This window comes from Erigeron canadensis, chromosome 8, assembly GCF_010389155.1.
Source record: "Erigeron canadensis isolate Cc75 chromosome 8, C_canadensis_v1, whole genome shotgun sequence".
NCBI lineage: Eukaryota > Viridiplantae > Streptophyta > Magnoliopsida > Asterales > Asteraceae > Erigeron > Erigeron canadensis.
The window spans coordinates 37,163,282-37,186,463 of NC_057768.1; the positions used below are offsets into that span (position 1 = coordinate 37,163,282).

General features: G+C 31.7%; 2 protein-coding genes and 1 non-coding gene across 3 annotated transcripts; 2 read left to right on the top strand and 1 right to left on the bottom strand.

The window, feature by feature from the left end:
- Positions 1-7,449: 7,449 nt before the first annotated feature.
- On the top strand, positions 7,450-10,915 carry LOC122579576 (serine/threonine-protein kinase STY13-like). The gene is made up of 6 exons (XM_043751765.1): positions 7,450-7,744; positions 7,930-8,062; positions 8,161-8,356; positions 8,595-8,719; positions 9,030-9,188; positions 10,320-10,915. The coding sequence occupies exons 1-6, from the start codon at positions 7,611-7,613 to the stop codon at positions 10,635-10,637; spliced, it is 1,065 nt and encodes a 354-aa protein (XP_043607700.1). The 5' UTR covers positions 7,450-7,610; the 3' UTR covers positions 10,638-10,915.
- A 295-nt stretch (positions 10,916-11,210) lies between these two features.
- Positions 11,211-11,282, bottom strand: TRNAD-GUC. The gene has a single exon. It is a non-coding gene; the product is annotated as a tRNA-Asp (tRNA).
- Positions 11,283-18,271: 6,989 nt separating this feature from the next.
- Positions 18,272-21,927, top strand: LOC122580477 (SUPPRESSOR OF GAMMA RESPONSE 1-like). Its single transcript, XM_043752749.1, has 6 exons — positions 18,272-18,385; positions 19,564-19,699; positions 19,795-19,978; positions 20,348-20,832; positions 21,159-21,320; positions 21,593-21,927. The coding sequence occupies exons 1-6, from the start codon at positions 18,378-18,380 to the stop codon at positions 21,644-21,646; spliced, it is 1,029 nt and encodes a 342-aa protein (XP_043608684.1). The 5' UTR covers positions 18,272-18,377; the 3' UTR covers positions 21,647-21,927.
- The last annotated feature ends 1,255 nt before the right edge of the window (positions 21,928-23,182 follow it).

The following is a 23,182-nucleotide window of genomic DNA, read 5'->3' on the forward strand; positions in this document are numbered from 1 at the left end:
TGTTATTCGGTTGTTACGGTGATGGAGGAGGTGTGGTTCTAACTTGACTTTGTCTTGAATATGCTTGAAATTAGACACTTTTTACTTGATCAACATTTTAAGCCGTCTTTTATCCGTTTTAGCTTCTAAATAGCACCATAAACATCCAAATCTCCCAATGGACCTGCAAATATATTTATGCAAATAATAAGTCGCTAAAATCACATAAATGAGACTTAAAATATACACAAATAAAAGATATTAGCCAAGAATTGGGTATACAAAATATGTATAATTGGACTAATATCAAGTTCAAAGTGTTATTTATTGATATAGAAAATTTATGTACACTTTTTTGCTCCATGAAGGTTCAAAGTTTTCATATAAAAATGATTTTGAGCAGTTTAGGGATATCTGGTTGTTACGGTGATGGATTGATCTAGGGGTTAAAATTTACAGTGAATTCCTTTTAATTTTATTGTTGTTAATTATTCAAATTAGAAGTTTAGGGATATATGGTAGTGGTATGTTCACCTGTTCGGTGTATATGGGTTTTTTTAGAAGAGAGAAGGAGATATAAAGACATAAGTATGAGAGAGGAGCAGAGACGCATGTGATTTAAATATTCAGTCAACCAAAATATAAATTTGAAAAGTTTGTTGATAACATATATCATTAGTTTAGTTTAATGAGCAACCATATACAAAATGAAAAGTACATTAGTCATTCCGTGATTAATCCATAAATAATATATTAAAAGATGCATAATATTGCTCTATTGTCATTTTTGTAATTTTCGTGGTTGAAAAAAAAGTCTTTTTTAGTGTATTTTTTTCTTACCATGTTTTCAACAATTGAAGTAAACCATTTTTTCAAACAAAAAAAAATAAGGTTTTCCAATAAAGATTACCTTTTTTAAAATAGGAACTTACCTTTTTGACTTCAAAAATTGGCTTTTCTGTAAAAAAAAAAAAAGAAAAAGTAATTGAAGGAATCCTAACCTCGGTATCACAACCCATCAACTCACCCCATATGAGTCATATGGTGTCGTTACAATACCTCTATCTTAATCCCCACATGATCAGGACATCTCGAGTGATCGAACCCGCATATTTAAACCTCACATGTGAGCATAGACTTCATTGGTAACAAATACCTTAAATGAATTATTTTTTGTGCAAAACAATGATCAAACCTGAGAGCTTAAGCTCACCAAGTGTTTTCCTTATTACTACACTAACTCTTTATTGGTAACTGGTTTTCTGAATGAAACTATGAATTATTCAACAAAATATTTTTTATATAATTGTCAATATTAGCCACTCAAACAATAGAAATGAATAGAATTATAGCATCCAAATATTTCTTTATCATTTAGATCCTAAAATACCTAAACTATCTATATTTTATCTCTTAAAATAGTTACAATATCCTTTCAATAAAAAAATCTTTGTTCCTAAACCGTACTCACATATTGCCTACGCCTCCTTCACCACCACCGGTGCTCGTCAACATTGCTCCGCCACAGCCATCGTCCCGACACATTACGTAGACAACTTACTAGACACTAGTATCATATTATACTCTCTACGAAAACATTTCTCAGTGGCTTTACGCCTTTAGTGTAGTCACAGTATCACATTACATTTTTATGGATGTTCTTAGACGATTAAAACAAGATTTATGGTAATCTCTCTATATAACAAAGAGAGAATAGTTTTTTTCCTAAGTGACACTCCTTTTTTCGTGTCAACTAAGCTTTTTGTTTATGTGGCATTTTCTGGTACTGTTCATGTTTTGTCGATATATTAACATTTAAATCTATATTTTTTAGCGCTTATGTGTCACTTAATTTGTCACATCATCATTTGTCTACATGGATATTTGTTTTTTTTAATCAATTTTAAATAACATATAAAAAAGTCATATACAAGATTAAAACTCATGACCTCTAACTTTTAATATTATGCACATACCACTTGATCTAACTTAATATTTGTTTATTTTTTTACAAACTACGATAGATATTTAGTGAATATTAAAAGTTATTAAAAGGCATTTATTAATACTTTTAATATATATATATATATATATATATATATATATATATATATTAATTAATCATTGTCTTCAAGTAATATTACATAAAATCTTATATTTTATAATCAATTTAATGTAATGTGTATATTATCATGAATCGCATGAACTTAATCTAGTAATGTAATAAACGCTTTAAAAGTCTTAACTTTGATTTTATAATAAAGAGTGGGCCTTAAATAATCGTGGACTTAAGGTAGATATTGAAACTTTCAACTAAAACTCCACCGCACACACACAACACACTTACTAACCTACGTCGTCTATTCCTCGTTGCCTAATTCCAGATTTAAATTTTTCATATTTGCTAGAAAATACTTATTGCAACCCAAACCTTGTCCTTGTAATAAAGTCTTTATACTTAGTGGTGTCCTCCACAAGCAGAATTCAAAGGTGAATGTTTATTATTATAACTTTATAAGAGAAAAAAGTAAAACAAATGAATTTAATTGTAGACTTCATTACATAAACCTTTCATATAGTTTGTTCATATGTGATATTTTCATTATCTTTTTTTTTTTTTTTAATTTTTTTTTCTGAACAGCAAATATTTCCATTATCTATTCCTCATCAAAATATTTGTATTACCATTCCCAAAGGGCTAGTGAGGCTACAAAGGTAAAGTTATAATAAAAATCGTCCATCCTTTAACTAATATTATTTAAAAAAATTATTTTTACATGCTTATTTGAAGGATGGATAGTTTTCACTAATATAGTATCATCATAATAGATCTACTCGTATGTTTAAAAGACGCATAGTTTATGGGAGGTGATATTAGGGGGAGAGGTGTAGTTGGCAAATTGGTTAAATTGGCAAAAATTAAACCAATAAGGAGATGCCAAGTGTAGTAACCAAAAACTTGTCAATACTAGCCGAAATATTGCTAATTTTGTGGGTATAGTGCTAAAACTTGTCAATTTGTCAATTCCAAAAACTTACAAAACACACCCTAAACTTTTATTAAATTTAAAAAACAATACAAATACAAATTAAAACTAGAATTAAATACAATACAACTAGAAAACAAATAACAAACTAAAACAAGTTATCACATTGCCACCCGTATTTTTTGGCGATGTCGCGTTTGCGTTGCAATTGTATGCTCCGCATGGGCTCGACCAAGTGTTCGTGAGGTGCACCAAAGATTTGGAGGTCTAGTTCCATCGTTTTTTGGCGTTGAAACTCGAGTTGGGATTGTAGCAACGCTCGTGCAAGGTTTTCACGTTCGAGGGTGGTTTCCCTCTTCCTTTGGCGTTCGAGTCTCTTTTCTTCTTTGTGTGCAATACTCACCTCCCTATACTCCTCAACCGTACCAAGCAAGCCTTCTTTGCTTTTGGCCGAACTTGTGGCCTTGCTACATGATTTTCGAGCAAATGAAGGCATCGAGTCCTCATTCAAATCGGGAACTCGAGTGTAGTGGCTCAAAGACTCATCGGTTCGAGCCCTTTTCTCACTCCTGTTAGTATCTTCGGTGCGAGGAGTGTCGGCCGTAGGAGTATTAGGCTCGGTCGAAGTAAGAGTAGTACCAAAACCACTCGCCGGTGGAACATACGCAAACATGTCATGTTCCTTCACAACTTTCCAAGCAAGAATATGCTTGAATCCATTGTTCTTTTTGCGTTTCGTCCACTCTTCCAAACTCTCGGACAAGATTGTCTCATCATTGGCACTGCTAGCCCATCTATGTTTCTACAAACACATAAAAATAACATACATATATATATATATAACATAGAACAAAAGTATATATATATATAAAACATAGAACAAAAGTATATATATATATTAAACGTAGAACAAAAGTATATATATATGGAAAAAAAAACTAACCATTTGATTGTAGATGCTGCTAAACTCGTTCAATAGTGGTTGCATTTTCTTCCACTTTGTGTTCAGTTGATGGTATGTTCGTTGATGTTTTTTTTGTTTGGTATTGTAGTATGCAAGAATCCTATTCCAAAAGGATTCATATCTTTGTTGATCGCCGGTGGCGGGATCCGTAGAGATATGGAAATAAGTTTGGGCCAATAATTCTTCATCTTCGGCACTCCACACGATCGGGGGTGCTCTCGTGGAGGTGGAGATTTTTTTCCCCTTCCCACGACCGGGTGGAGGTGGCGCCTCCACCTCATCGCTAAAGGTGTCGCGCACATCATCATACGCCTCATCATACGCCTCGTCGGGTTGTTCTTGGACATCATCATCGTCTTCAACAAAAGTGATTGTGGGTTCAGTAGGTCTCGTGGGTTGGGAAGGAAGTTCAAAGCGGCACATGTCAACTTGGACGGGGAACCCATCGCTTAGCAATTGAGAGAAGTCGTGGTCAAGGTTTTGGGTTTCGTTTTGATGTTGGCTAGAAGAACCGCCGAAATCGCAGTTTTGGTATTGGTTTGAAGAACCACCGAATTCAATGTCTTGTTTGACGGGCAGAGGAAGTTGAAACGGGAGTTGATTTCTTGGTGCTCGATATTTTTTGGATGATTTTCTTGTTGGAATCATTTTGAAGATAATATGTGAAAGAGATGAGATATATGAAGAGTATAAGTAAAATTTTTAGTTGGAAATGAAAGTATATGTGTTGTATATATAGTAAATAAGGTAGGGGTAAGTTTTGTAAAATTTTTTTTAAAAAAATCGGTCACTTTGACCAAAATTAAAAAAAAAAAAAAACGCTCCCAACATTCACTTGCCTATGCCCAACGTTCACTTGCATCGCCCAAAACTAGCCGATGGAACTAGCCAAACTTGCCGAGCCAGATGCTATAGTGTAGCCGATTTGCCGATTTTTGCCGATGGTTTTTGCCGATGAAACAAGCCGACTACACCTCTCCCTTTAGTACCACAAGTAATGATTTATTTACTACACAATATAAATTTTATAACAAACTGTACAAGTCAGTAAGGTACATATATGGTAAGTATATTAATTCTTGTGGTATGAATATCACTTTCTTATATTTCATAGTTTATGCTACAATTTTATTCTAGCGATATAAATAGTGAAAATAGTTTTAACGAATGATTGATATTAAGAAAAACACGATTTGTGTAATTAAATCTTTATTTTAAAAACATTATCAACTATTGTCAAATACTACTTTCAAAAGGAAAAGGGAAAAAAAATATTATTGTCAAATATATAGTGAGTCCGAAAAGAGTCAAAAGACTGGTAGAAGTCACACCGACTAGAGATACTGCTGCAAGTTAGAAAATTTTGGAAGTCATAAAAGTCAAACATGAATAAACGATGATTTTCTCATTTTACAAGTGTGAAATGAAAAAAAATCAATTTCAATTTCAATTTCAACCTCAATCTCAATATAAATATAAATTATAACCACCGACGTGCCATTTCAGACCAATCTTTTGCTTTTGACATTTTGTTTTTCTTATTAGTACAATGACAAACGATAAATTAAGTTTTTCATATCCAATTAAACTTAAAACATTTTTACAAAACGTCAAAATGTTAACCGTAAGACCATGTTGTAAGTGGTTTATAACTACATAAATAGCATGTAACTTATGTTTTAAATGCTATGTTTAGACATTTAAAATGCTAATGTTTTAAAGATATTATACAAACCCATCGTCGATTTAATATACTCTGTTTAATGTTTGCTAAACACAAACCCATCGTCGATAGCATGTATGATGTAACTAATGTTTGCTAAACACAAACCCATCGTCGATTTAATATACTCTGTCTACCAGTTTTGATATTTTCAATGAAATACATTATGTTATGTTGGTAAGATAAGATCATCATTTCTTTTTATATTACTACCTGGTTTACAAATGGATAGTATTTGATGTAAGAAGATAAATGTCATTATTTTAATTTCTAAGGTATCTTATTCTAATTCTTATTCTTAAAACTTAATCTTAATCTATATGATCACACATGAAAACAATGAATAGAAATTTCATATTTAATTATCCCCGACCCCATGCATCGTACGCTACGTTTGTACTTTGTCACCCACGGAGACAAAATCTTAGGACACAAATGTAAACGTATAAAGTACTCGTAACATTTATCACTACCAAATTTTGATTTTTTCTCCGTTGACTTTCAAAGTCTTTTTGCTTCAACTTTGACCATAAATATTTTTGTTTGTATTATATAATAGTTGATAAAAGTTATATCATTGAAAAGTTTGTTTAAAGTCAAATTTATATATATATATATATTTTATATCAAGTGTTGTATAATATAAACAAAAGTATTTGCAATCAAAGCTGTAACAAAAGACTTTGAAAGTCAACAGTGGACAACTAAAATGAAATGAATGAATAATTGGTTTAATAATCGACTTTGTGTGATTTTTTTAGCTACTCGCTAGATTTCATATTAAAAATATTTTAATGGTAATTTTTTTTTTTGATTTTATATCTTTTTAAAATTTTCCTTAATAATTCTTTTAATATAATAACTATATAATAAGTGTATTCTATTAATTTTTCTTTGTAATTTTATTTTTTGATCTTATTATACGTAGTATGGTTTAGATCAGTGGTAACACTCTGACTTCTGGGGACAGAAATCAAGGGGTCGATCGTTATCTTATGCATGCAAAAGCAAGAGGATTTTTTTATATACAATTTAGGTAGAATTTGAAAGCAATCTCTTTATATATGTAGATGTAAGGCTGTCACTCTGCTTACATCTTGACCTCCCATATACACTATCGAGATATGAGGATTCACAATCCACAAAAACGACAGTTAATTGTTTCTTTCTTTGTATATATGATTTCCGAAAAAAACTTAAACAATGATTGTATAGTATAGTTGTATAGGCATCTCATATCATAAATATAATATCAAAAATATAGGTTTTAGATAAAATAAAACATGTATTAAAATAAAATAAATAAAACAATATATTTCTTTTCACTGAAGATTATCGTGCATCATGTGAATCACCATGCATCAATCGCTTTGTGAATCTTCGTTTATCAATTTAACCATAATCTAAAAGTCAAGATATTATCCTATTTATTTTACTTCCCAATAAATATATTCTTAAAAATCACTATAAATAATGCACACATGATTCTATCCGACACACACTTACTTTGCACAATTACTTTCCTATCTTTAAATCCCCACATCATTAACTCAGCCACCATCTTTTTACTTGACACTTTTTTATATTCTGTACAAAAGAACCCATTTATTCATCTTGCTCAAACCTTTTTTGTAATGTATCTATTTAAATTATGTGATTATAGTTTGTTGTCTTAATGAACATGGATGGTTTTATCTTTTGTCTCCTAAACTAAAGGCAATCTTAATACACCTTTTTAATTGTATGTGTTTATATATATATGTTTGTGTGTGTGAGATCTTACATTATGGGTTTCTGACATTATAAGTTAAAGCTTACTTTTTTAAGGTTGTTAAGCTAACCTTGTTTCTGGGTTTGTTTATATAAGTTGTGGGTCTTGATAAAAATGTATACTTTATGATTAATATTTTTTTTTTTGGGTTGTTAAGTGTGTGATTTTGGTTAAAATCTTGAAAATATGGGGTCTGTTGGAAATGGGCCTTTTTGTGTAGGGGAGTTTTATTTGGAAACTAAATGGTTGATTGATCCTAAGCATTTATTTGTTGGTCCAAAGATTGGTGAAGGTGCACATGCCAAAGTATACGAGGGCAAGTAAGTTTAATCACATTTTAGAAATCCCATTTTTATTGGAATGATCTCATCCTGCAAAATTGCATTTTTTTTTCTAAGAAGTTTTTTCAAGTGGTTTGCCTAACACCCTACTAATGGAGTATTTCTGGGTTGTTGAAGTTGATTTTGTTGTATTTTTGTAACTATTTGTATGTATTTGTTTTTAGATATAAAAACAAGATTGTTGCCATTAAAATTGTGAATAAAGGCGATACGCCAGAGGAGATAGCGAAGATAGAAGGCCGTTTTGTGCGAGAAACTGCAATGTTGTCAAAAGTGCAACACAAAAATTTAGTAAAGGTACCTTTTGGCATTTTGATGTATAAGGATATGAGCTTAGATTTCATATGTCTCTGAAGTTATAATAAAAGTTGTTGTATCTTTTGTGTTTCTATTAGTTCATTGGAGCATGCAAGGAACCAGTGATGGTCATAGTGACTGAGCTTCTTACTGGTGGGACTTTAAGGAAATACTTGTTACATACGCGCCCAAACAGATTGGATACATGTGTTGCGATAAGTTTTGCACTCGATATCGCTCGTGCAATGGAATGTTTACACTCACACGGGATCATTCACCGCGACTTAAAACCAGGCAAGTTTCTTTTTGTTTTGCTGTTATATATTATGCAAAATGTAGTAGTTCTCTACTATAGAATCTTGTTGGCCATATTATTGCATATTAACAATCTGTTATGTTTAGACCTTTTAGATTGGTCATTTTGTTTATTCGCCTAATTAATTTAGTAGCCGTTTTTAGATAAATGTTCTGATTAGATGGGTCTATTATACTTATAGATGCCTCATAACTTCTAGAAAAAAATTATTTTCAGAAAATTTGCTGCTTACAGCTGATCATAAATCCATTAAACTTGCTGATTTTGGTTTGGCACGGGAAGAATCGTTGACTGAGATGATGACTGCAGAAACTGGAACCTATCGCTGGATGGCTCCAGAGGTATTCTTATGATCACCATTTGTTACTTTCCTGTAGATGTGGCAAAATTGGTGGTCGGAAGGCTTGGGTTGACCCACTAGCACTATAGATAATTAACGTTTGAAATATGATTACAAAAAGTATGTTACAACTAAGAACATCTAGTAATATGATTCATGTTTTTTTAAGTCAAGTTAGGATATTGCAAGATTTGTAGACTTTTTTCGTGACTTTCAACTCGTTTGACCTATTTGGCATAACACTCAATGACCTATTATTTAGACAAGTGTAACTGGTTTGAGCACTAACAAAACTAACGATTATTATGTAGCTTTACAGCACGGTAACCCTGAGGCAAGGAGAAAAGAAGCATTATAACCACAAAGTAGACGCCTACAGCTTTGCAATTGTGTTGTGGGAGCTCATACACAATAAATTACCATTTGAGGGCATGTCAAATCTACAGGCTGCCTATGCAGCTGCTTTCAAGGTATTCATCCTTTCCAACTATAGGTGGCAATATGGGTGGGTCGGACATTGATGTGAAATTTTGGGAGTAATGTTCACTTTGGACATGTTCAGTCACTGGGTCAACACAGTTTTGAGTCAGTTTGAGTTGGCTCGCCAACACTTCGTAGTTCTATCCTTTTTTTATTTTATTTTTTTATTTAACAAAAAACTATATTACTCTGTAATAATTTACTGAATAAAGCAACTTTGAAGGTTTTAAACACTTGTACTTGCATTAAAATTTAAACTATTTGACCACTTTCCGTCTTTAATACAGTAGTTTTTTGGTTTGAACTGTAAATTAAAAAAAAAGTTTTATGGTCCACATGTTTATTTCACATAAAATTGACTCAAAACATCCCCCGTTTACTTGCATATAATATTGTTTAGCAATAATTTATGTTTGAATTGTGGATCCTTATCTAGATAAGCCAAATTGTAGTACCAAACAACCTCAACTAGAAAATGTTTTAGTTAGTTATTATTGATTTAAGTAGAATATAAGCTACTCCACTCAGATTTGAAATCTTAACCGTCACTCATCATATCTGATCATTAGATAAGAAGGCATTTCATCAAAAAAGGTTCAATTTTAGGTTCAGAAAACATTTCAACTGACTAGAAGAGCTTTCATGATGACCATATCAAAATGGGGCAATAATGTCAATAAAAAGTCAATTGTTTTGGCCAAGTTTGGTGCTCATACAGGGGTCCTTTTGCTAGAATATCACCAAGCTTTTTTTGGAAAGGAATAATTGCAACAAGAAGTAATGTACTTTATGTTTAGTTTTGTTATAGGCACTACACTTTAAAGCCATAAATATGGGATTATACTTTGTTTTTTGATGCCTAACTTTACTATTGTTTGGCTTTTAGAAACTACAAATGAATCACTATAGGTGAAATGGTCTCTCAAATAATACTCCATCATTTGTGGGTTTTGTATACACAACGGTTAAGAGGCTTAAATAATGAACTTGTTGTTTCTTGGACTTATTGGGACTTACTGCATTCGAATACTCTATGGGACAATCATCGAGCTGTTGATTTTTAAGTAAATAAAAAGACTATCATGTTGATGGACTTATTGTTTCTTGAAAAATTTTCACAGAATGTGAGACCGAACGCTGATGAACTCCCTGAGGATTTGGCTCTAATTGTGACATCATGTTGGAAAGAGGATCCAAATGCTCGCCCAAACTTCACTCAGATAATACAAATGCTTCTTCATTATCTATCAAACAATGCACCACCTGAACCCGCAGCTATCCCACCTCGGATTTTCACTTCCCAAAATGCTGCATATTTACCAGAGTCTCCTGGTACAAGCACACTAATTGGGAAAAGAGATGAATCTATTGAAATGCCGAAAAATCCCCAGGAAAACAGCCCAAGAGGCCTGTTCTCCTGCTTTTTTCGGTGTTTTTGACTGTATTCCTCAAAATGAAGTCTTGAATACTTACATCTTATATACAGTAATAGTAGTGAAGAAAAGAGAAAACATTAGTTGGGTTGTTTATAGGTGTTTTCTGTTAACTCTCAATGTCGAAGTATGAAGTTGTATAATAAGTATGCAATCGCTTAGATGAGAAAGGGGTAGTAGGGAGTTGCTGTGATGTTGTAGTTGTAAAACATAAGGTGCATCCAAAAGCCCTTTATTATTCCCCCCAAGTTACTATTATCAATGTACCAATTTTTTTATACCTTTTTTAAGTTGTGCACTAATGACACAAAATTGTTTGTGTTGCAACCAGAATACTTTTTTCGTTAAATTTCAATGCATCACATCATTTTGTACGGTATGTCGGTATCCATTCCTTGGACGCTTCGGCTGATCTTGTATTGACAGGAGATCGTTCTCTGATGATATTTACTCTGTAGTTTCTTTAGTTGTAATCATTTGATTAGTAACAAACGTTTGATTGGAAAATATACGAAGAAGTTAGAAAAAACAATGTGATGTAAATGAAAAGTAATATGGTCGGTTATACAAAAATAAAATCGCCGTTGCCGGGGATCGAACCCGGGTCACCCGCGTGACAGGCGGGAATACTTACCACTATACTACAACGACTTAGTTGTTTATTAAACTTCATGTTAGTAGATATATAACAACAATACACCTGCATTTCGCTTGTCAATAAATTTATATGTACATCTACTCTTCATATATCTATAAACATCGATCATTTGCATGTTCTTATAACTTAATATACTTATGTTTAATTACATAACTAGCTAAAGAATCTGGGTTAAACCCGGGTTGTTTAATAAAAATTTTGAATAGTGAAAAAATGATAATGGTTATATATATATATATATAACCATTATATATAGGAGAGATGGGAGAGAAGGTGTGTTAAGGAGAGATGTGAGAGAAGTATCTATTGGGCAATCAGAGTGTGACACGTCGCCTCTAAAAAAAATACGCGGTGACATTTTTGTAAATAATTTGACTTCAAACCTAATCTGACTAAATCCACCTCAAGCTGACCCAACTCAAGATGACTCAACCCAAGCTGACCCACTTTAACCTAACCCAACCCAAGCTGGCCCATTCCAAGCTGACCCGACCGAACCCCAAGTTGACCCAAACCCGTAGTCTATATTTGTGTAGATTATGTGTAAAATGTGTCAAGCTAACCCAGCCCCAAGCTGACCCAAGCTGACCAAACCCCAAGCTGACCCAACCCAGATCCCAAGCTGACCCAAAACCCATAATCTACATTTGTGTAGATTATGTGTAAATTGTATCAAGCTAACCCAACCCCAAGCTGACCCAACCTGACCAAACCCCAAGCTGACCCAACCCAGAACCCAAGCTGACCCAAAACCCATAATCTACATTTGTGTAGATTATGTGTAAATTATGTCAAGCTGACCCAATCTGACCAGACCCCAAGCTGACCCAGACCCCAAGCTGACCCAACCTTGACCAAAGATGACCCAAACCCCAAACTAACCCAACCCCAAGCTGACCTAAACCTGACCAGACCCCAAGCTAACCCAACCCTGACCAAAGATGACCTAGACCCCAAAGTGACCCAGCCCCAAGCTGATCTAAACCTGACCCAGACCCCAAACTGACCCAGACCCCAAGCTGATTGATCAAGCTGATCCAAACCAAGCTGATCCAACCCAAGCTGACCCAATCCACGCTGACCCAATCCAGTGAGAGCCCAAGCTGATCAAGCTTCACAAAACTTTAATTTATTTACAAAATTGCCACCGCGTTTTTTTTTTAATTTTGACACATATCACGTTCTGATTTGCTAATAGGACCTTCTCTCCCTTCTCTCCTTAAGACACCTTCTTCCAGGATCCTCACCCTATATATATATATATATATATATATAGTTAAAAGATATCTTGAGAATCCTTTTTTTTCGAGAACATTTGAGAACTTTTCAAATTAAACCCAACCGATGATTATTCTTTACATGAAAATTGTTTTTTGATTGTTTTCTGAATAACTTATGTGTAATTCTGAAGTTTATAATTGTGTGGAGGCATGGATTATCATCCGTTATACAATTATGTGAAGATTTGAATTCTTGATCACATGTGCACAAATATTGCTATAATTACATGTGATCATAACAATATTCGTGCACATGTGATCAAGAATCCAAATCTCTACATAATTGTATAACGGATGATAATCCATGCCTCCAGACAATTATAAACTTCAAAATTACACATAAATTATTTAGAAAACAGTCAAAAAACAATTTTTCACGTAAAGAACAATCATCGGTTGGGCTTGATTTGAAAAGTTCTCAAATGTTCTCGCAAAAAAAAAGTTCTCAAAATAACTTTACCCTATATATATATATATATATATATATTCATGAAATAATGAAATGTGAATTAATTGATTCAATTTTGTCATGTTAATTAAAAAATATATATTTTAAGAATATGCATAAAGATATCGAAAAATATATACTTTAAGAATATACATAAAGATATTTATTAAATTATATAATAAGAATTTAAAAAGTATATAATAGATTAAGGGGGTGTTTGTTATTGTGATTACAAATTAGATTTTGCGTTTTTAAAATAAATTATACGTTTTTAAAACTGCGTTTTGCGTTTTAAAAAAGTAGGTAGGTACATGCTTCTGCAAAACTGTGTTTTCATAGCAGATAATCATTTTTTTCACAAAAACACTTTTCTAGATTATTTACGTTTTACGAACGTAATAATCAGATAATCACTTCAAAACGCATTCCCAAACACCCTTTAAGTAATTTAGTTTTAATGGTATAATGATGTCATAAACTATTTAATAAAAAAAGATAACTTTTTTTAAAAAATGTAGAGTTGCCAAGTAAGATATTTAGGCAAACTAATAATGTAATAACAATTGTTTTTTATTATATATAAAGATAAAGGAAATGTGAATATAAGGTTGTCCGGTATCTATGCTTAAGCGTGTAATCCCTCACATACTAATTTTTTTGTTTAATATTTTCTGTTTAATGAATAAATACTGACCCTATGAATTTTATGAATTAAAAAAGTAGTATGTGAAAATTCCACACATAAACTTAGATACATAACAGATTTATATAACCATTCCCAATAAAGATTACATAAAGTATGATTAAAGTTCAAGTCCCTATAGATTTGGGTTCAATTAAATATACAATTTGCAAATAAAGCTTGAGATCTAACTTAATAAAAATTTAAAAACTTAAGTCAGACATGTTAAAAAGAAAAAAAAAATCTCTTATCCCCTAATACATGAAGCGTTGCTTTTTTTTAATTTATTTTGTTTTACTTTGTTATTTATACCAATTAAATACGGACTATAATATATTTTCCCATGTATATAATTTTTATAGATTTTTGGTATTTAATATACTGAGAAAAGTTTAATTTTGAGGTGTATTTTAGAATATGAACACTTACAAAATTAGTTTTATATTTGGTCAAACATTTTTTTTACCTACCTCAGTTAGTAAGAAAAACAAGTTACCACTAATTAAAATCAAGACATGTAGAATTAAAGTCTTATGTGTCGATGAAAGAATTCTGATTTGGTTTGGTGGATTAACAAAAACTTTAATTATTTTTGATTAAGTTTGTACGTTATATATAGATTTTGATTGGTTAAATCTGTATGGAATTTTTTTTGAAAAATGGCCATGTTTCCCAAAAACATTTGTAGGAATGAAACTTGTAGTCAACAAAGTTACAAAACTGATAAGCTTTACTTTTGCAACTATATACCACTTTCCAAACCCAGACTATGGAATATATATATTCTTGAAAAGTAGAAAGTTCCCAGCTTTAAGGTTTGTATTAGTTTTGCTGGTATCCATTTTTGTGTGAAATTTGAGACGTATAGCAGTATATATAGCACAAATAACAATAGTACAATACGTAACACAAACCTTCTTGACTAACAAGACCTCTAAAGTTAAAAAACTTTCAAGACTATATAATCATGAGAAAGTGGGACGTATTTGCAAAAAATGGGGATTAATGAATTACATCTTAAAAGATAGAAGCAATTAAGGAAGAACCAAAGAAGTTCTGTTTTGGTTCCCTAAAGTGTTTCATACAAGAAAAAAGTAATAAGTAGTGTAAAAGCTATTTTAATAAAGATAAAGGGGCAAATTTGTAACATACAGCTTAACTTTGCTATATAAGTAACTTGGGGAGCAAGCCTTATGTGGGACCCGTATTTCCAGCTTATTATTTTATTTTTCCGAACCAAATACTTCGCCACGTTGTTCGAAAAAATCTTAGCTTCGGATTCAGGCTTGGAAACAAAGGAAGATGTTAATTCCCACTTTTAACGCTTTGGCCCATTTCTTTCAATTTACCATCATGGTTTTGGATTTTACATTTTAAACAAGTTGCCATTTCGTTCATATTATGTTTTTTTTTCCCTTCATATTTCTTACATTTTAATTGTTATGCTCGTTAACTCTACTTACAACTTAATATTTAATTTATTATTATTATTATTGATAATAATATCTTAAGTTGTATTTAACCAAAAAGTAAGATGATGAATTGATGATTTATATATGTACGTTGTTCACAAAAACAAGAATGTTCGTAAAGAAATATGATGGCTAATTGGCTAGACATGCAATGGTGTTATTTGTAATTTTACTTTTGTAACTAAAAGCTATAAGGTGTCTTTGACTAAAATGTCACACTGTACATAATGCATAGTATTTGGGAAGTTTTTGTTAGATTGAACAATCAACATAATCTTATTTGACATATTTTGTTCATATTTAGTATGAGAATAATTTTTTTACTTTTAAAAAATTAAAATGTTAACTACAGTATTTGACAAATCAAATATGATAACTTTAATTTGAAAGCCTTTTGTACCATTTTATCTTTAACAAGTTTAGTTAAAAGATATATTTAATGTATTTTAAAAGATAAAAATGAGAAACCCGGTTAACACAACGTAAGCTAGATTGTTATGTTTTTATTGATATATGACATAAAGATGACGTGATATGAGGTTATGCTATAATTTGAGATGTAAATAATGTTATCCTCGTTTAATATATAGCTTATACTAGATTTTTTATTTTTCATATTTCTTACAATCTAACTGTTTCGTTTTTAACTTTACATAGAAGTTAATATTTAAGTTATTATTATTAAAAATAATGTCTTAAGTTTTATTTAGCCAAAAAGTAAGATGATATATATACATATATATAATTCACAAAAATAAATTGTTGTATAAAAAGAAAATTGTTAGTAAAGAAACATGCTTGTTATGTAAAGGTGTTATTTGTAAAAGAAAACTATAAGTTGATGTGTGTTTGACTAAAATGTCACACTGTGTATGAAGCATAATATTTGAGAAGTGTTTGTTACAATGTATAATTAAATATTTTTATTTGGCATATTTTGTTCATATTTAGTATGCGATTAACATTTCTTATTTTTAAATAAATTAAAATGTTCAGGCTAATCAAATACGATGATTTTAATTTGAGAGCTTTTTGTACCATTTTGTTTTTAACACAAGTTTAGCTAAAAGAAACAATCGATGTATTTTCCAAAATTAAAAATTTAAAAATTGATAGACCTAATAAATAAGTCTACATAGCATGACTAGACTCATTATTAGGTTTACTTATCAATACTTTATTTTTGAGAAGATTGGTTTTTGGTTTGATTTTGATTATGTTTATTGTTCTTTTACAGTTAATATTTTTTTTATCCAATTATATTCAAGATTAGTTTTTGTTATAAGAAATTTTTATATCTTTTTATAGAATAGTGATTATTTTTTTGTTGCATGTATTATTGACCATGATAAAGATGATTTAGTTGCCTCCTCCTTCATATTATTTATTTTCTGATTATTATTTAATTAAAAGTGACAATAAATTAACAGGCTTGGCCTAGAACATGTGCAAGTGGCTCAATTGGGCTGGGCATCAAAAATTTATGAGCACCAAAATTTATACCATATAGGCTTATATATATTTTTATATGGAAATAGGGAGTGATAAAGAGATAGTATATATAAATGTTACCCCCAATGCAAATATGTCTTCTAATCCAATAATAATAAATTAATGTTGTGTCTGAGATGTTATTAAATTAAGCCCAGTTATTTATTTTAAATTTTATGTTTCAAATACTATTCTGTAAAATAAAACGAATCAAATACTATATCATCATCATCATTCATCAGTTTATACATAAACACATGAAATCATTTAATTACGTTTGAATATAAACTATATGCATCAGTTGCTTAGTTTACAATCCATTACATAAGATAATAATAACGAGCATGGTACCCGCGCAATGCGACGACGGTAACGGCGACGACGGTATAGTGGGGTTGGTGACGCGTGGTGATGACATCGACAATTGGTGTCGAGTGGTGTAAGTTGATGTTAAGATAATAGAACTATTTTATAAGATAAGGAATTAGAATGTAAATTAGCAAGATAAGGGTTTAGGATGTAAATTAATTCATTAAGGGCAGATTTGGTAATTTATAAAAACCCTTCCATGGTGGGGTGTTTATTAAGGACATTTTGGTAATTTTGCATGTGACATTTTGGTAACACTTTCCATTTTGAGGGGGGTGTATAATCTTTAATAAGGAGTATAGATAACAATAATCTCTTAATAATAATATATATTTTTTGTCGTTAATCTACGGAGCAAGTAAAAAAGATCCAAAATCACAAAAGAATTATTGTTCAAGCATATATATTGACTTACGATATTATTGCCATCAGGGGTGGAGCTAGTAGGGGGACTAGGGGTGCTTAGTCCCCGCCAACCATTCATGTTTTCCATTGCAAGGCTAGCTAAGACAAATGTTTTTTTGAAGCAAGCCACCCCAATCAATAAATGTATGATTTTTAGCCATGATAGTTCAAGTAAAACTTTTACATTTGGTCCATAAAAGTAAATCATCGCAATAAAATTCTATTTTACTAACATTTTATTAAATGATTATGTCTTTCACATTATATTGTATATAACTATAGGAAAAGAAATACGGCTGAGCTCCCCTCAACGTGAAATCTTGGTTTCGCCTCTGATTGCCATAGTTGTTTTGATTCTTTGAAAAATACGTACTCGTTAGCTAATTTATCTTCAATGAAATTTTTTGGTGTTTAGTGGGGCACTATTCATATTTTCGAGCAGGGTACCTAAAATTTATAGGACGGGCCTGTAAATTAATAAACACGGACGTAAGATATTGTAATAACTTATAAACTGTACAAGATTGTGAATATGAAAGTATGTCAATGAAGATAATTTAAGTTAACATATACAAATTTAAATAGATGCACACAGCACATACTAGTATAAGTATACCGCTGAAAATGAAAAAGAACTAAACAATAGTGGTGAAGTAGTAAATTAATATCCAGTTAAGTAATTGAAAAAGAAACTGTTACCAAACCTGAGGCTTGGTAAACGTAGCTACAGGTATGGATCAGAAACACGGCTTCATTCTCCCGCTCCGATATTTGTCTGTCTATTTAATCTCAATCTATCTCTCTCACATAAATCACACACACACACATACACTATTGCTTTCTCACTAGTGAACTTAGTTTATCAGGCGGATAATTAAACATGGAGAAGCTGCTGCTATGATCATCCATTCGTATTTAATTAAATCAATCATCTTCTTGTAATGGCGAAGTTAGTATATATATCGATTATAAAGTTTTAATTTTTTGTGTGATATATGTATATTGAAATTTTTAAGGTGTATTAATGTTGCCGTTTGGAAATTTTCTTATAACTAACTAATGGGGGTACAATTAAGTTAACGCACGTTGTGCAAATGATTCTAGATATGTGTTTGTGATTTTGTGGTCTATATATATATATATATATATATATGCTTGAGATATTTACAACTACTCTGGGACATTGTAATGAGGCTAGTGATGTACATTTGAATAGTAAATGTTTTGGATGCTTGAAATGTTGCAAACTATTACCCGTAATTACCCAATCCCGTCAAAGGCATTGCGATTTGTATGAGCTAATTAAGTGAATGAATGGAGGAGATGTATATATAAGTTTAATTTTGATGTGTTAGTTATCGCAATAGTATTGTCGAGTTTGAGGCTTCAGTCGACTGATTTCCAAAAGTATATATATAAAAGACTCGAAAGTTGCTTAGCTAAAAATGTAGGCTTCCATCAGTTGACTGATTTCCAAAAGTAGTCCCTTTTATTAGGAGTATATTGTTGGTTGAGGTTTCAGTTGACTGTTGATAAGTCCTTTTATATATGGTAAATTCCAAGCTATAGGTACATTTTTTATTCACCTTATCATTTTGTTTCTATATTTGGGTTACAAAGAGTACTAAAGATTACAATTTAACCAATTTAGTTTAGGTACTACCTTTTTCATATATAGCCAACCTAGCTAGGTACAATACTTAAATGTAATTAAGATCAAGATAGTTGAAAGAAATTAGAAGTGTAAACAAATATATATATATATATGGGTTTACTCGTGCTGATATATGAATTTGCGCTCCTACTTTATACACGTATGTAGGTGGTCGTTTGGATTGGGTATAGTTTCCTTGTTGTGAATAAAAAAGGTGAAAAAAACCTGGAATGGAACATGAAAATTGTGTGGAATATAGAACAATATTTCTTCTTATAAATATAGAAAAACAACCAGATTTGATGCTTACACCAAAATAAAAGTATACATAATATTGATCTGGAGTTAATCTTGCACATGATGATGATGATATATTATCATTAATTATCTTGCTACTTGTTAAATGTTTGTTACTCTGTTGCTTCTCCAATATATATAAGTCTAGACTAATTGACATATGAATGTTGTTGCAGGAGTTGGCTTATTGATGGTACAACTATAGCGACGAGTATAAAAACGTGTGGTCTTCATACAGAGCATCAAGTCATAGATCACAGTAAAGTATATTTGGAATGCCCACAATGCAGTTGCAGGATCGATAAATGCAATGTACGTATAATTATATATTTCGTTTCTTATAGTGTTGTAGGCTAATTTTGATGAACAAACTAGAGTCTAACTTCTGTGAGACATATTTATTGAAGGAAAATGAGTGGCCTGGACTTCCGGCTGGAGTGAAGTTTGATCCATCTGAAGTTGAGCTGTTAGAACATTTAGCAGCCAAATGTGGAGCAGGGAATGAGAAGCCACATGAATTTATTGATTTGTTCATCCCAACTTTGGATGAAAAAGAAGGAATTTGCTACATACATCCTGAAAATCTTCCTGGTAATTAATTAGCTGATCGAGTTTCATTTTCCATATTTCTATCATGAGTATGTTGTTAACAATACGGGTAAAGGGAAGAGGTTTTCCCTATATATTCAGTTTACATACCCGGTGAGGGCGACTTTTTGAATAAGTAGCTAAGATGTACTCGTATGATCCTAATGCGGTATCCGTGATAGTTTCCTAACTCTTGATCACCCCAAGATACAGAGGTTTGAACCTGAGCCTTCTTATATGAGGACATCAGGACGCCATGAGTGGTTAACAGTTTCAACCATATTAGTCAGCACTTGATTTAATTAAAATTTAATAAAAACCAACATGGTAAAATGCAAAATGAATAACACTAATTAAAGTAGTCATTTGTAGGTGCAAGAAAAGATGGAACAGGTTTTCATTTCTTCTATCGAACCACCAATGCATACACTAAAGGTCAACGAAAGCGTCGGAGGATCTGCGATACATCTGGTTTGACGACAGATGTTCGTTGGCACAAAACTGGAAATACAAAGGCAATCTTTAAAAATGGACAACACCTAGGATTTAAAAAAATATTGGTTCTTTACAAGGACGCTGACGGAGATCCCAAATCTTGTCATTGGGTTATGCATCAGTACCATCTAGGAACCAATAAAGATGAGAAGGATGGAGACTATGTGGTTTCTAAGATAATTTTTCAAGCAAAAAAGCAGACGGAGAATGTTGTATCTACTGTAGTTGAAAAATCAGATGCAATGATGAGTCTAACCACTCCTACAACTCCAATTGCCAATGCTCCTGATCCACCACGGCCGGGAAAGACTCCCTTATATGAAGATGTCAGTGGTGATTATGTTATCCAGTCACCGAACCAGGTTGGTAGCCAAAAATTGAGACAAAAAAGTTGAATTTCTTTTGCTCGTGTGTGTGTGTCTTCGAGACCTTTTTCATGAATTGATTGTAGCTTTGTTACTCTAATTATCGGTTCAAAAGTACTCATGTTGCCATTATATTGTTTCATGAATAATGTGTTAGCCAAGTTTTTAATAAAAAGCAAAGTTTATGAGGGATGTCCAGAAATGTAGATGTATAATCACAAATATGTTTTTTGTGATACAATACTTTTTCTTGATACTACACTAATAATCTTGATACAATACTTTTTCTTGATACTAAGTGATGTTTTTTTCTATATGGTTAGGATGCAGAGTACTTTGAGCAGAAGTACCTTCCATCCTTTTCTAATCCTGAGAATGATTCACAAGCCATCGACTGCACTGCAGGAGCCGCTGTAAACATAGGTCCTGGAACCACATGCTTTGAGAATCTGGACATGGATAGTCCGCCTGATTTTTGCATTGCAGTAAGCTCTCATTCCTTTCCTATGACATGTATTAGGAGGAATATTAGGAGTACTTTTACCAAGATTTATCATTTTTGCATTGGAACGAAAGGATAAGATGAGAGATTGAGTAAAGTACACTTATCATGTAATCATGGTATTAGGAGGAATATTATAAGTATTTTTAACATGATATATCATTTTCCCCAAGTAAACTAATATCTTTTACCACTATTTATAGTTCTTTGATCCATGAAAGCTGATGTAATACTTTGGTTAATATTTGTATGCAGGATTTGTATTTTCCACCTGAAGATAGTTATTGTGGGTCTTTGGATTGGTTATAGAGGAATAGAGGAGGAAGCTTTAGCCACCAATTTTTGTCCGAATTCTGATATCTCCCACAGAGACAAGTGAGAGAGCATTCCATATTGCCTGTTGTGGTTTGTGGTCATGCTACTACATGTACATAGCAAGTTCCATAAGATTGGTTTATGATGCAGAGTCATATATTAACCTATCTTGTGGTTACTGACTTGAGACTGTTTTTGTTAGTATGTAATATTATCATGTAATATGTATGTAGTGACCAAGTGACTATGACTAATTTTAATTTCCTAGTTCTAATCTGACAGGTAATTAGCATTGTTGAACAATTTATATGATGTACTCCTATGTTCTAAGCAAACGTATGATTAGTTTGTGCAACAAAAACAAGTGTATGATTAGTTCTAGGCAGCACTTTCTTGCTATTCGTCCAAAAATGCAACACCTACCAGCGAATTTGGCCAGAATGCAACACCTCCTTGCGGTGTTCTGATTTTATGGATATTTTTATATAAGCTCAAAAAAACTTGCGCATTTTGGTATATGTAATATGGTTGTAGGTTTTCTATGCTATATGCTTTCTTTAAGCGTTAAATTTAGGCTAACGACATTTTTGTTCATATACTTAATTTCAATTATAAAAAAATCTCTTTTTAAAAAAAAAAATCCACTTTTGATTTTAAGTTTTCTATAACAATAAGATGGTAAGTTATAAATAGACATAGTACTCTTTAGTTATTATATAGATATAGGTAAGTTATTATAAGAACTCTTAAAAAAAAACACGTTAGATCCAATCTGAACCACGCATTTTATTTTTTCACAAAAATAATAAAATTCCACCTAATTCTTAAAATACTTTTATCTTACAATACCTAAAATATAGGTTAAAGGATTTCGTCTTCTTTCATTAGAGTTGTGTAAGATATCTATATAAATTAGTTCATTTGCACATGTGTAAGTTAAACGAAAATTGTGATTCGAAGCGGGATTCGCTCTTAAGGCATTTCATAAAGGATAGCTGGTGGGAGTGATAGATCATAGGGTGATGGGTCATAGGGGTGATAAATCATATGTGTCATCGGTGATGGGTAATCTACCTGACGAGCTCCGCTCTTAGTCGCTATGACTTTGCCATAGACTGACAGGCTCCGCTCTTGGCCACCATTGCCCCGCCATGGATTGATGGGCTTCGCCCTTAACCGTCATTGTTGTATACGTATGTCTATTTAGTAATTTACGTGTGAAAACAAAAATCTTACATATGTGTAAGCACACAAGTACAAGAAAAAAAAAACAAAATTAAAAAGACATCAAAAGTATATCGAGTTGCATTTGTAATGAAAGAAGACGAAATTTTAAGACTACTCATATTTTTTTTTTCTTGTCTAACGATGTACGGTTTGTGAGATAAAACATTTTGAATGAATTTTTATAATTTTATTAAGAAAATGTATGGTCCATATATAATAATTATCGTTTTTCTAAAGGTTTTTAAATAACCCTTTCTTTATATAAATATTGGTTATTGAGACTAGCAAGATATAAACCACTTT

What these genes read in the sequence shown, in the direction of transcription:
- LOC122580477 (XM_043752749.1), top strand. An exon ending in ACATCCTGAAAATCTTCCTG is followed by an intron (nt 19,979 to 20,347) that starts GTAATTAATTAG and finishes AGTCATTTGTAG; the next exon opens with GTGCAAGAAAAGATGGAACA. An exon ending in CGCCTGATTTTTGCATTGCA is followed by an intron (nt 21,321 to 21,592) that starts GTAAGCTCTCAT and finishes ATTTGTATGCAG; the next exon opens with GATTTGTATTTTCCACCTGA.
- LOC122579576 (XM_043751765.1), top strand. Translation starts at nt 7,611, where the DNA reads ATGGGGTCTGTTGGAAATGGGCCTTTTTGTGTAGGGGAGTTTTATTTG. An exon ending in GCCAAAGTATACGAGGGCAA is followed by an intron (nt 7,745 to 7,929) that starts GTAAGTTTAATC and finishes ATTTGTTTTTAG; the next exon opens with ATATAAAAACAAGATTGTTG. An exon ending in ATCGCTGGATGGCTCCAGAG is followed by an intron (nt 8,720 to 9,029) that starts GTATTCTTATGA and finishes ATTATTATGTAG; the next exon opens with CTTTACAGCACGGTAACCCT.